The sequence below is a fragment of the Cibotium barometz genome, chromosome 28, assembly GCF_041138505.1.
Source record: "Cibotium barometz isolate CiBa-2024 chromosome 28, ASM4113850v1, whole genome shotgun sequence".
NCBI lineage: Eukaryota > Viridiplantae > Streptophyta > Polypodiopsida > Cyatheales > Cibotiaceae > Cibotium > Cibotium barometz.
In genome coordinates, this window is record NC_141073.1 from 43,723,764 (window position 1) to 43,737,616 (window position 13,853).

The 13,853-nt window shown below is 38.7% G+C and overlaps 1 protein-coding gene across 1 annotated transcript in view; it reads left to right on the top strand.

Annotated features, from left to right (window-relative positions):
* The first annotated feature begins 288 nt into the window (after nucleotides 1-288).
* LOC147622843 (MLO-like protein 10) overlaps nucleotides 289-13,853 on the top strand; it is a 52,909-nt gene continuing 39,344 nt past the window's right edge. Inside the window, exons 1-6 of the mRNA XM_086822483.1 lie at nucleotides 289-473; nucleotides 607-721; nucleotides 1,012-1,069; nucleotides 1,203-1,351; nucleotides 2,708-2,824; nucleotides 2,926-2,986. Of these exons, the coding sequence (XP_086678609.1) occupies nucleotides 611-721; nucleotides 1,012-1,069; nucleotides 1,203-1,351; nucleotides 2,708-2,824; nucleotides 2,926-2,986 (496 nt within the window). The 5' untranslated portion in view covers nucleotides 289-473; nucleotides 607-610. The remainder of the gene's footprint in view (nucleotides 474-606; nucleotides 722-1,011; nucleotides 1,070-1,202; nucleotides 1,352-2,707; nucleotides 2,825-2,925; nucleotides 2,987-13,853) is intronic.

Sequence of the window (13,853 nt, forward strand, 5' to 3'; positions counted from 1 at the left end):
CGGTCGGATTTTCAAGAAATTGACGTTACAAATAATCAGAATTAAGTTAATCACATCATCATTAATTTTACTCTTCCGTACCACGATGTACAGAAACTGAAAGCACGGTAGAAGAAATCAACCAGAAAAGATGTGGAATAGCTTTTTTCGTACACGTCTTGAAAAGCATGCAAGAAAAAATCAACCACAAAAGATCAACCGATGTGCAGAAAAAATCAACCGATTTATATTACGCATTTGTGAGAATTTTGTTTGATTATATAATTATGTGCGGACGTAATTAGTTGCCTGCAACTGAGTCAAAGCGTGCTACGTAGTATGATCTACTACGCTAGCAAGATAGCGTGCGTGCAGGCTATCTAGGATATTAAAACCTAGGAACATGTTATCATTAGAGTTGAGCTGGAGAACCGCATTGTAGGCGCTCCTGATACTGAGGAAAGAAATAATTATTGTGTGTAGGCAGAAACCAGGTGAATCATCAAAAGCGTGGCCGGTGAACTAAACGTGTCTCTGTGTGCAGCCCCCTGTGTGTGTGTGTGTGTGTGTGTGTGTGTGTGTGTCTCTTGATCCTCTTTCATATCGATCCTTTCTATTACACTGCAGGCGCATGGCAGACGAGAGCCTGGTCCACACCCCCACATGGGCCATCGCTTCTACGTGCTTGGTTTTCATCCTCAGCTCCCTCATCGTTGAGCGCAGCATCTTCTTCATTGGACATGTAAATTAGCTCTACTCTCCACCCTAATAACCTGATTTTTATTTAAATCCATCTTAACCGCGGCTTCCCATCATCATCAACATCCTTATTCAACCTCCACAAATCTTATCATGCTTTTCCATTCATCTCTCCATTAAGCCATCTTCATCTCAATCTTCACAAGTTCCAATTATGTGATATTATCATGGCTCTGATTGTGGTTCATTTTCTGCTTCTCTTTATATGGGCTTAGCTGTCATTTTGAAGATAATTTGAGGATTAAGATTCTTGATTACACTTACCTTTGGCAGCTCATTGTGAAGTATAATCAAACAGCCCTCCGGGCAGCATTCGAAAAGATAAAAGAAGGTAAATTAGCTTAGACTAAGCTTTGTTGTCCATGATCTTCTAGGTGAACTATACTACCATATATGTATCATGTTCAATCATCTCTAGATATAGATGTTCAGTCAATTAACACCTCTATTCATATTGGCTGCAGAGCTAATGCTGGTGGGGTTCATATCATTAGCTCTCACACTAGGCCAGAGTAGCTTTGAGAAAATTTGTGTGCCAACCAAGTGGTCCACCATCATGCGCCTTTGCAAAAATTCACTTACAACTGAAACCACCACCGAAAGCTGCAAAGCAGTAAGTGGAAGCAAGCCCTTCAGCATTATTCAGTTTAAAAGGTTTTCTCAGCTTGAAGCTTTTCCAATTATGGGTAGGAGCAATGTTGTCTGTGTGGATCTTTCAAAGCTTGATTTTGTAGAGGAGCCTATTTGGAGAGCCCTAAAAATGCACCATTACCAGATATAAGGGTCACCCAATGGGGTGGAGATTACCACTACCAGACAGTTTGCACCACTTTTGTAATATTGGATCTGAGCTAGAGTAGATCCAGCATCTACAGTGGTTGTCATGAACCAGTTCCCCTTTACACAACTTGGTATATAACATCTTGCTAGTGTTTTTCACATTCATGTATAAGGAAGGTCACAAGACCAACCCACTATCATGACAACGGAATTAGTGGGAGCCTAGAGAGCTCGACTGTCTGGGCAAGGCACGGGTGGGGTTTAGGGGAGCCAAAAAGACAAGGTGCGGACCCAAGAGTGGTCGGACACTATTGAGAGTGGCTGGGCACATGTGAAGGGCACTCTGCTATTAAAAGAGTTAGGGGTCCAATCTTGGAGGTGTCTCTTTTGGCTGTGGCTAGGTGGAGTAGAGAACTCTCAGCACCGCACCCGTTGAGGTGAAGAAGAAGTGCAGTCCTAGGCTGCCTTATCACTTACAACTATGTTTGGTCAAGCTTGGATGATACTTGAGACTCAAGGGCATGAGTCACTTGGGACTTCAAAAGTATGAGACGGGGGTTCGGATTACTGCAGAAAAGAGCACTCTGAGTAAGACTCATTGTGTAGGAACTTCTTCCACATGCTCAATGATGGAAAGTTTCCTCACTCATCATCTTGTGGGGATTGGAACATTCACTTAAGATGGATTTCTGTAAAGGCCAATATATGGATGCTCTCACATCCTTGCACTGACCAAGAACAGGTCTCAGATGGTCCTCACTCGCAGGACGAGACAGATAAGCAACCCATCATGTCGTATAAGCCCAATTGTGACAAAAGGTGGGCATTTCCTTGGCAGAAAGAGGTTATGTAATGCTTAGTGCACTCTAATTTAGCTGTAACAGCATCACATACATCAAAGTGTTGATGACAGCAACGAACTCCGAACACTTCTCTTGACAGTTAATTAATCAATAAGGTTTGAGCACGTAATTACAATGTTGTAATTATAATGTTGGGGCATGATTTCATAATGAAAACTACGTTTAATTACGTACTAATCGTAGTTTTGCAACTGCAATATTAAACCTTAGAAAAGCTAATCAAAGGTTGCACAATTTTAGCTCAAACAAGCTCAAAGTCAGTAGAAAACTAAATTATATTATTCACATATTTCTCGACTAATTATCTATCTTTGAACCGAGTGCAGGGTCATTCACCCTTTTTTCCCTCGGACGGCTTTCACCAGCTTCACATTATGATATTTATGTTAGTCATGGTTCATGTCACATACACATTGTTGATACTAGGTCTTGGGATGTGGACTGTAAGTGATCTGAGACTCTTTGGTTGTTGATTGCCCATAACATCAAACTAACCTTCTTAATGCTAAATTTTGTGAAATATCGTCTCGTCCAATTCCCTCAGGTGAACCATTGGAAGGCTTGGGAAGAAAGAGCCAACCCAAAAGAGGAGTTGAGTGCCCATGGTAGGTCTTGTTGATTTTGTCATGCCTTAAGTTTAGAATGCTTCAGCTTTTAGAATATGGAAATTGTTATTCTTTAATTTGATTAACTGGAAATCAAATAGGCATGCATTTGTAAATGAAGTAGGCACATTTAAAGATGGAACTCTTTTTTTCTTTGGATATAATATCTGTAGCCCTTCTTAGGTAAGCTTGGCCTTTTGAGTCACATCACCACTCTCATTAGTGTTTTCAAGTCCATATTTTCAGGCTTCTTGTTGTTGAAAGATAATAAACATCGGTGTGACCAAAGTTGCCTACTTTATTGTACATAGAAGTATAAGCTTGTATCTTATTCCAGCTGTGAGAATAAGCCCTTTGTACTCATTACAACACGAGCCTAAAAAAGCATGTGGAGCTATGCTAGTTGCTTGGGACTTACCCCGATCTTCACCTTTGCAAATTGCACTTTTAAATCAAACCTACTGGGTGAACATCCCCTAGCTTCAAATCTCATGTTACATGGATTGAGTTCCTTCATTTTTCAACAAAGATAATGTTTTACAAGGACCTACAAGTTTATGGATTATCACTGATTGTTTATTGAAAGACCAAGATATTTACATAGGATTGAGGTGTTGAGATATCGAGCTTAACTAGTGATGCGAACATTGATAGCTTCCACACTTATACCACTACCATAGTTGGTGAGATTATGGTTGATATGTCGCTAGTGGACGACAAGGTGTGTGACAGTTATATTTGCTAGCTCATATAGTCGGGTTCACACTATGGACTGACCATTATATGTTATAGTAGGAGAGTATTTTCCTTTATAGTAAGTACTCTTATCTCTTTAGTTAATGGTTGTATAGAAGAGAAGAAGATAGAAGAAAACTCAGCCATCCATCTCTCTTGTGTCTTGCTCTCTCTTGTGTGTGTGTTTGCTTGCAAGGGACTCAAGCTCTCCCTCTCCTCGGTATTCTCTTTATGGTATTAGAGTTCCAGTTCATGTGGTGAGAGCTAAGGAGGTAAGCAAGAGGCAAGAACAAGGCAAGCAAGGAAGAGGTACATGGGTAAGTTTATTTCCATCTCTTTTCCACTTTGTAAACATAAATTTTGCGCAATTTGGAGCATTTTAGGGTCCATTTTGGCTCTGCAAGTTTTTCGTAGGCACTTTGTGAAGTATCAATTTTAATTGTGTATGCCCAATTTCTGGTTCGGTGCAAAGTTGTAGTAGAAATTTGGTTGCAAAGAATCTAAGTATTATAGGAATTCTAAGTGGTAGATGTATGTTTATGTGACTGATTTTCATATATAGTTGTAGTATAGCAGGTTTATAGTACCGTTGTGTTGGAGATAGCAAGTATGCTGAAAGTGCTAAAGTTTTTTGAAAGCGCCATTGCAGGCTAATCATGTCTAACAGTCATATCCCAGATTATGAGCAAAAAGCTGGACAAGATTAACTTCCAAGTGTGGAAGTTTAGGATGACCAATTTTCTCATAGAAAAAGGATATTGGGATTTCATCATAGGTGATGAAAAGGAGCCAGAGATTAGTGAAGAAAATGTCATACCTTGGTAGATACATGCATATAAAGCATGGCATAAAAGATCTAGAAAGATACTATATTGGTTGTTTGTCAATGTGATAGATTCTATGATTGTGCATATACAAGATGTACGAGGCTTGGGACTTCTTGGTGAAGATGTATGGCACAAATACCAAGCTCAGAAGATGAATGAAGGTTAAAGGGCTTTGCAAATTCCCTTGCTTCTATTGGATCACTAGTAGATGATGATGATATGGTGTCAGTGACCTTGAATAGTCTTGGTGAGAAATACAGCTAGTTTCAGACCTCCGTTGAAGTTCGAGAGAAAATTTCTGGTTTTTATGAACTGATTGCTCTTCTCATCTGTGATGAGGAGATAAATATTGGGAGAGGTCCTCTAAAAATTCATATGAGTAGGTTCCTCTAGAAATACAAGTAGAGGTATAGACACATTATCATCTATAGGCCAAGGTGGAGGCCATTTTGGAAACATAAATCATGGATAACAACAACAACATGAATCTAATATACAAATAAGTAAAAGAGGCCACTCTAGAGGCAAAGGAGACCGAGTGGTTAGCAAAGAAATAAAAAATATACAAATAAGTAAAAGAGGCCACTCTAAAACTAGAGAGACCAAGGTGGTTGGCAAATAAATCAATATACTAATAGCATAGCATGATATTAATGTGGCAAACTAGGACACATGGTAAATAACTGCTATAAAACATAGAATGATATCAAAAGTGAAAAGTTACAACAAGGCAATCATCAAGTAAACATGGTGATGAAGTGAGAAACTATTTATGATACAGCACATGCTCAATTCCACGATACTATACATATCAGGATCAGGAGGATTTGGTATATGGATTCTAGCACCTCTAACTACCATAATCTGATTGACATATATGTAAAAATTTGAGAAAACCAAGTTATGTAGAAGTAGGTGATGATACTGCACACCCCATTGCGCATATTGGTAAAGTGTCATTGTCTATAGAGGATGGAAAAATGAAGTACTTGACAGATGTGCTTCATGTTCTAAATATTAAAAAGAACATGGTTTCTATTGGACAAATGGTTGAGTAGGGTTCGCAAGTGAGATTCAATCCTCAAGGGTGTTTTAGGAAAAATTCAAAAATCAGTGCGGCCGCTTAGTTGCAAAGGATAACAAAAATGGCACGATATTTACTTTGGATGTGAATACTCCAAGGTGAAGATAACTATGTTTACGTATGGGATAGGTATCATTACAAATATTGACAAAAGGCACAAGCGCATTGGTCATGTGAATATGTAGTGGACTAAAGTCTATTAGGCTCAAAATATTATTATAAGTTTACTGAAGTTTAAGATTGGTGGTATGCATAAAGTATGTGAAGCATGCCAGCTTGGTAAGAAATGCAAACATGCTTTCTTGCATGAAAAGCACGTTAGTGCAAAGCCATTGGATGTAAGGAGACTGGCCAAGACTGCAACAATTTTGCAGGTTGCAGGTATTATGTTACATTCATTGATGATCACATTAGGAAAGTTTGGGTTTATTTCATGGTGAGGTGTTTGCTCACTTTTAAAGATTAAAGCCTTGGTCGAGAAGAAGAAAGGTATGTGTTTGAGATCAGATAGTGGGGGAGAGTATTTTTTCAATGAGTTCAGTGTTTTCTTGAGAAAGCAGGGAATTAAGAGACAATTTACATGCAGGCATAGTTGTTTCTCGTACCGGTACGAATGGGTTCCTACGGTACGGTTCGTACGGTACGATATCATACGGTACGATTTTTTATTTTTATTTTTTTTCCAAAAAAAAATTCCTTGAAAAAAAAAATTCCAAATGCTAAAAAAAAATATAGAAACCCTGCTTTACAAAGATCCCAAATGCTTGCAATACTTCGCAACTTTCATGTCCACTCAGTATTCCATATGGGGTTGTTGAGAGACCTTAAAAATCTGGTGAGGTAGACTGATAGTGTACACTTGATTGGTAGGATGAGAGAATCTTGCTACATCACTTGGGGATCCTTGGTATAGGTAGGCTAGACAATTAGATTCTCAAGTTATGTACGAGGGAGAAGATTTGGACATGGCCATTTTGATCTAGAGAGGAGTCCCTAAACTTATCACCCTAGATGCACTCCTCGTATTTGTGCAAGGACGGTCCCTTAGTCATAAACGCTACACTGGGAGACCTTTGGTATTGCATTACCCATCCAGGTTCTTTTTTGGAGACAATCGGGAGATCCAATCGGGAGAGACACATATCCATGTTCTGGTTCCTCAAGCATTGTAGACTCCTTCCCTCCCAACCTTCTCTCACATTCAAGCTTGAAGCTCCATAGGTTGTAAGTGTAAAAAATAAAAACCGTATTTTATCGTACGGTATCCAAAAATTTCATATCGTACCAAAAATTCCCGTACGGTATTGTATTGTACGGTATCGTATTTTCGTACCGTGACAACCATGCATGCAAGTACACTCCACAAAATAAGATAGTGTTGTAAAAAAGAAAAAATAGGTAAACTGTAGAAGTGGTATATGCTTTAATGTCTAACAAGAATATGTCATATTATTTTTGGACAAAAGAAGTAGTAACAATCGTTTACAATATGAATAGGACCCCACTGCAGTTATTCATGGTATGATGCCTAAATAGAAGTTTACAAGTATAAAACCAGATGTGTCTCACTTGAAAGTATTTGGGTGTATTATATATGTGTATGTTCTTGATGAAGTGAGAACGAAGCTAGATCCAAAGGTAAAGAAATATATCTTCATTGATTGTGCTTTGGAGCAGAAAGGTTATAGATGTTATATCCCTACCGCTCATGAGATGTGAGAGATGTTATCTTTAATAAGGTGAGGAGCTGGTATGCACCAATAAAGACACAATAAAGATGCAAATGTAAGAAGTAATGATGATGCCCCACATGTAGAGAAGCAATCATAGGTTCTTAGTAGACCTAAATAGTCCTCTAGCAATGGATCCAATGTTAGTCCATGGTCATGCAAGTTGAGGACAGATATAGGTACATGTATCATACAAAGGGAAGGAAAAGGTAGCTCGGTCTTTTGTTCCTGATCTATCAACAAGTCACTCACAATATGTGAATGGTGACTCTAGTGGCTCCGAGCAAAACCTTAATAAGGAGCTTGGTAATTTGTTAGTAGTTACTTCTAGTGGAAGGAGAACTAGAGTTGTTTTGAGGGCACACGGTAGTGATCCAAGTCTATGCATGTCTACGAGGGTTAGATACCCTGTTGATAGGTTGAGATATAATGGATATAAAAGCCATCATTAGGCTTATGTGGTTAAAGAAATACAAGAGTTGGAGCCCACTTATTTTGAGCAGGCACTTGAAAATAAAAAAATGGGAAGATGCCATGGATGAGGAGATGGTAGCAGTGAATGCAAATGCAACATTGGAGTCAGAAAAGAAGATAATTGGATATAAGTGGATGTATAAGGTCAACCATAACTTGGATGGATCAATGAGTAGGTATAAGGAAAGATTGGTTGTCAAGGGTTATGCGTAGACCTATGGCATTGACTATGAGGAGAGAAGACAATAGAATGTAAAAGTGGGTGTATAAGGTCAAGCTCATCTATTGGCCTCTAGGCAACTAACTTTAGCATGTCCATTCTATGGCTACAGCAAAGGGTTGACCTTTATATCAAATGGATGGGTTGGTCTTTATATCAGATGAATAAGAATACATTCTTGCATGGTGATTTATATGAAGAAGTATACATGATGCAACCACCGGTTTATAAGAGTAATGAATACACAGATTTTGTATGCAAGTTACGTAACGTCTTGTATGACTTAAAACATCATGGTCAAACAAGATCGAGAAGTATCTTGTTACCATTGGAATCCAGATATCCAATATAAATTTTTTACTTTATGTGAAAAAGGTAGATAGAGAGATATAAAAGTTTGAGATGAAGGATTTAGGTGAGCTACGATATTTCTTGGATATAGAGGTGGTGAGATCACCTCATGGCATTTTGTTGTTTTACAGAGGCATTATGGCTTGCACATGTTGTCCAAGTATGGTATGACACAGGTTGTGTCACTAGTTGGGCATACTCTACACTTTCGGACCCATGGATGGGCTCCATGATATGGACACGACACCTCGTGGTAGGCAAGGGACTTTCATGGGAAGTGGCCCCTCATGGTAGGAGATTGATGTCTACACCAGCGGCGGCCAGTAGGCTAGATACAAGAGATTGGGGATTTTGTTCCGTGCCCATATCGAGACTATGGTATTTCAGTTGGTCTAGGGACGTAATGTCTATGCCCAAAATGACCGCCTGCTACTACAAGCTAAATGAAAGGAAGATTGACCAATACATTCTTATGCATAGCATACTTGCATGCCTATAACTGTCATAGATCTAATTAGGGTCTACTTTCAATCTCTATAGGACCCTACTAGGATCCACAATCTTGTGTGTGTGTGTGTGTGTGTGTGTGTGTGTGTGAGAGAGAGAGAGAGAGAGAGAGAGAGAGAGAGAAAGAAAGAAAGAAAGAAAGATTTTATTAACGTCTTCCAAAAGACCGAACTCGGCCTATGAGACAAATCGGAGTACATGTATGGGGTATCCTCTGTCATCCCAACAAAATGACAATCTTCAACAGACCCAATGGATCTATGAGACTAAAAGGTAGTACAATGAATCCATGAGAATATTGGATCTTGGAAAACTTAAAAGAAAATAACATAAAACTAGCTATTTGTGCCCTAATAACATGTGAAAATAACATACAAATACATCTTGGGCTTAGGTGGGTAGAACGAGGATGACAATAGGGAGACATCTGTTGGAGTGGAGATCAAGGTAGCAACACACACATAGATGCAGCAAGGCAAGAGAGATAGATAGAAGCACAATACTCAAAGTACATAGATTGATGAGAGTGATTGAAGTACAAGTGAAGTGACATGATAAGGTCATTATACACTCTCATGAGAGTTTGTACATACACTCGGGGAAAAAAACCTCCTAAAGAGGAAAACAGTATCCCATCCCATTATTCGTTGACCTACCATATAAAATGACTACAAATCCCTCCCTATAGTGATGATGTGAATATGTGGCAAATGACAATAAGCCCAAAGCTTTGTGAATAGCTTCAAACTTCTATCGTGAGAGAGCCTTCATGAACACATTTACCACATTGTTGTGTGTAGAGACATAAACCAAGCTAAGCTCTCATGTAATGAGCCTCTCCCTAACATAATGTTAATGCAACTCAATGTGCTTTGTGTGAGCATGAAACACTCGGTTTTCAACGGCTAATGCACTCTAGCTATCAGTGAAGATGGAAGTGGGGGACTACACCAAGATCTACCAAAAGGCATCTGAGCCATACACACTCCACAATCACTGTAAAAGCTACCTGTTACTCATCTTTACAACTCAAAGTGGTCTTTTGTGGTGGCTACTTCCTGCTGAGCCATGATATACATAAATCACCGAGATGAAAGCACAAACCACTAGTGTTATAACATCTAGCCCAATCAGAATCATTAAAAGCACATAGTTGAATAGCACTCCCCTTAGCATAGAATAGGCCAAGGAACTGAGTGCTATGTAAGAATCAAAATATTCACTTAACAGCTTGCCAATGCTTACTGTTGGGACTATGCATAAACTTGCTCAACTGGGAGACCCAAACTAAATGTCTAGCCTCGTATTACATATATAGGTTAGGCATCCAAGATCCTACTGATAAAGTGATGCATCAAATGATTCACTTGCATCTTGGAGACTAAGCCTAGCACCTATCTCTACTGGTGCTAGAAACAACCTTACATTCTTCAAGACCAAATCATGTAAGCAGCTTCTATATGTACTTTGATTGCAATATCACAATACCATCATCATGTTGCATAAATTATATCCCAAATAATAATGTAAAGAGCCCAAAATTATCATCTCATGTAATTCAACTTTGAAGGTTGAAATCTTGTTTTCTCATTAGGTCCTGTGAAGCAAAATGTCATTAACGTAAAATGATGACCAAAAAACAATATTTACTCCCCTTTAAATCATACCATGCTATGGGAGCTTGCTTAAGGCCATATAAAGCTATGCTTAACATGTATACTTTAGACTCTTGTTCTTTCTTAACAAAACCATGAGGTTGAGATACATATACCTCCTCATGCAAATCACCATTCAAGAAGGTAGTCTTGATATCCACCAACTGATGTGCATTCCAACTATGATGCATTGCCAATGCAAATAATACACTTCATACGAGACGTACATTCACCAAGATGTACATTGAAGAAGATAGTCTTGATATCCACAAACTAATTATGTACATTCCAACCATGATGCATTGCCAATGCAAATAATACACTTCATGAGAGATGTGGATATACAAAGGTCCCATCATAATCTATGCCCTTCTCTTGAGGATATTCCTTTTGCAACCAGCTTTGCCTTGTAGCGATCAATGCTACTATCATCAACTTTATGCTTAAGCTTATAAACCCAATTTGTACCAATGGCTTTTTTAGCATCATCAGCTTTACGCTTAAGCTTATAAACCCACTTTGTACCAGTGGCCTTTTTAGCATCATCAGCTTTACGCTTAAGCTTATAAACCCACTTTGTACCAATGGCTTTTTTACCATAAGGCAAATCTAATAAATACCAAGTGTTGAGTCATACTTATCCTGCATGACTTGCATCCAATGATCATTTTCTTGTGCTTCCTCAAAAGAAACAACTTCCTCTTCATCCACAAAAGAATAAGATGTCTGATGAGAACCTGTACATGTCCTGCTAGGTAAAGGAATATTTAATTTGATGTCCTGCAATGTCTGCACTAGCCATTTTGACATACTCTTGGATGCCTATATGACTACCCTTTCCTCATCCCCACTGCATCATCAACAATTTGTCCATGCTTGTATGATTATCTTTTCCTCGTCCACTACATCATCTACAATTGTTTCATTAATAAGCTGATCCATGGGATGAAATTCAAGATGATTTTCAGCCGGTATGGGCTTATTTGCAGCACCTTGTTGAGCATTCAATTGCTCCACATATGGTTGCCCAGCATTGTACAAAGGTAGGAGTGTATCAAAGATTTCCTGTGAGCTTCATTAATAAGCCAATCCGTGGGATAAAATTCAAGATATTTTTCAGCTGGTATGGACTTATTTGCAGCACCTTATTGAGCATTCAATTGCTCCACATATGGCTACCCAGCATTGTACAAAGGTAAGAGTGTATTAAAGATATCCTGTGAGCATTCATTTTGTTTTTTTTTTCCATAAAAGCATAGGCTGAACTGAGTTCTCAACAAAGACAACATCTCTACTCACCAAAATCCACTTTATGAACGGATGGTAGAGTCTATATCCTTTGCTTTCTGAGCTCAAAGATATCATGTGAGCATACAATTTGTTATTTTTTACATAAAAGCATAGGTTAAACTAAGTTCTCAACAAAGACAACATCTCTACTAAAATCCGCTTTGCGCTGGATGATAGAGTTTGTATATTTTGTTGTTTTTTGCACAAAAGCATAGGGTGAGTCAAGTTCTCAACAAAGATAACATCTCTACTCACCAAAATCCATTTTGTGGCCGAATGGTAGAGTTCATACCCTTTTCTTTCTGAGTTATATCCCACAGAATACATTTTATCACCTTATCATCCAGCTTATTGCATTGTTGTTCAAGCACGAGAGCATAAGCATCCCCTCTTGAAAACAATCCTAAATCATCAACACGAGAACAACACCGAAGGTGTAGGCTAACAAAGGTAACTAGGCTTGTCCTAGCAATGGCTGAGAGTGACAAAAAGTTCTTTTTAATACCTAGCTTCAACAAGATTTTCTAAGAGAGTGATTGTCCTACCAACTCCTTTCATTGAATATGAGGAGTTGTTTACACATGTGATTGTGCCTTCTTAAGGAGAAGACTCAAGGGAGGAAAATAAATCACGTTAAGAAGTAATGTGCTTGCTAGCACCACTCTCAAACTACCAGACGTGCTAATTTGTCACTAACATGAATACAGCATGGACATAAGAATCATAACTACAATGCACAATGAATGCCTAATCATTCTGTACATAGTTTGTTGACCCCTTCTTTTTAGCATTTGGTGCTGATGCTTCAACAGCCATGCCTGAATCTTTCTTCTTCTCCTCCTCCAAACTTTTTATGCATTAATTGATGTAATGAATTGGCTTCTGACATTAGTTTCATTTTTCTTTCTTCTTAGGCTTATTACCGCTTCTTGGCATCTTTCTAGCCGTGGTTGCATTTTTCCTTCTTCTTAAAATTGTTAACTCGCTTCGTGACATCCTTTTGAGAAAACCGGGCTGATTCTACCTTTGGCTTTATAGCCGCCCTGAGAAAAGGTTTTGCCTTTACTTTTTTGACTAGCAATGACACATACTAGTTTGATTTTACCGAGATTTTACTGCAAACCAACTTATCAAACGTCAGGGTATCGGGATTACCCTTCATCATGAGTTGAAGTGTGAATGCAAAACCTTGGTGTCTGCACACCAAATGCTCCTGCTGCAATGTAGAAAATCCAAATTCGAACAAAAGTAGTTCGAGAACTGACACTCCCTTGAGATGTTTGCAAAAACCTTACAACGTGCGAACGAGCCTCGAAACGCATTCGAAATGCTCCGAAATATCACACTGTAGGAGGGTATACTTTTTCCACTTAAGATAGATAGCTCAATCTAAGACAATCAAAAGAGTAGCTCAATTTGTTAACATAATTAACATCACGCTATAGGGTATTAACTTGTTCACCTAAGAGGATAGCTCAATCTGAGACAATCAAAATAGCAACTCAAGGAGAATATGACAAGGGGGTGAAAGCCAAGAGAACTAGATCTGATACCGATTGTTGGAGTGGAGATTAAGGTAGCAACACACATATAGATGCAGCAAGCAAAGAGAGATAGATAGAAGCACAACACTCAAAGCAGATTAATAAGAATGAGTGAAGTGACATAATAAGCTTATTTACACTCATAAAAGTGCATACATACGATCAAGGAAAAACCTTCTAAAGAGGAAAAAAGTACCCCGCTCATTATCAGCTACGTCCACACATCACTACCATATAAATGGATACAATATCATCATTATCCATCAAGAATGTCCATGATGGATGAATATAGGGCCTCAAAGAGGCTCTCTTGATATTTACTCTCCGTAGGTAGGCGTCAAGGTCCACCTTGGGCCATAGTGTCTTGGACATCTAGCCCGCCTGTAATTGATGGTGGAATCTATATATCTATCATATATACATCTGGCCCACTTTCAGTTGGTGGACTCT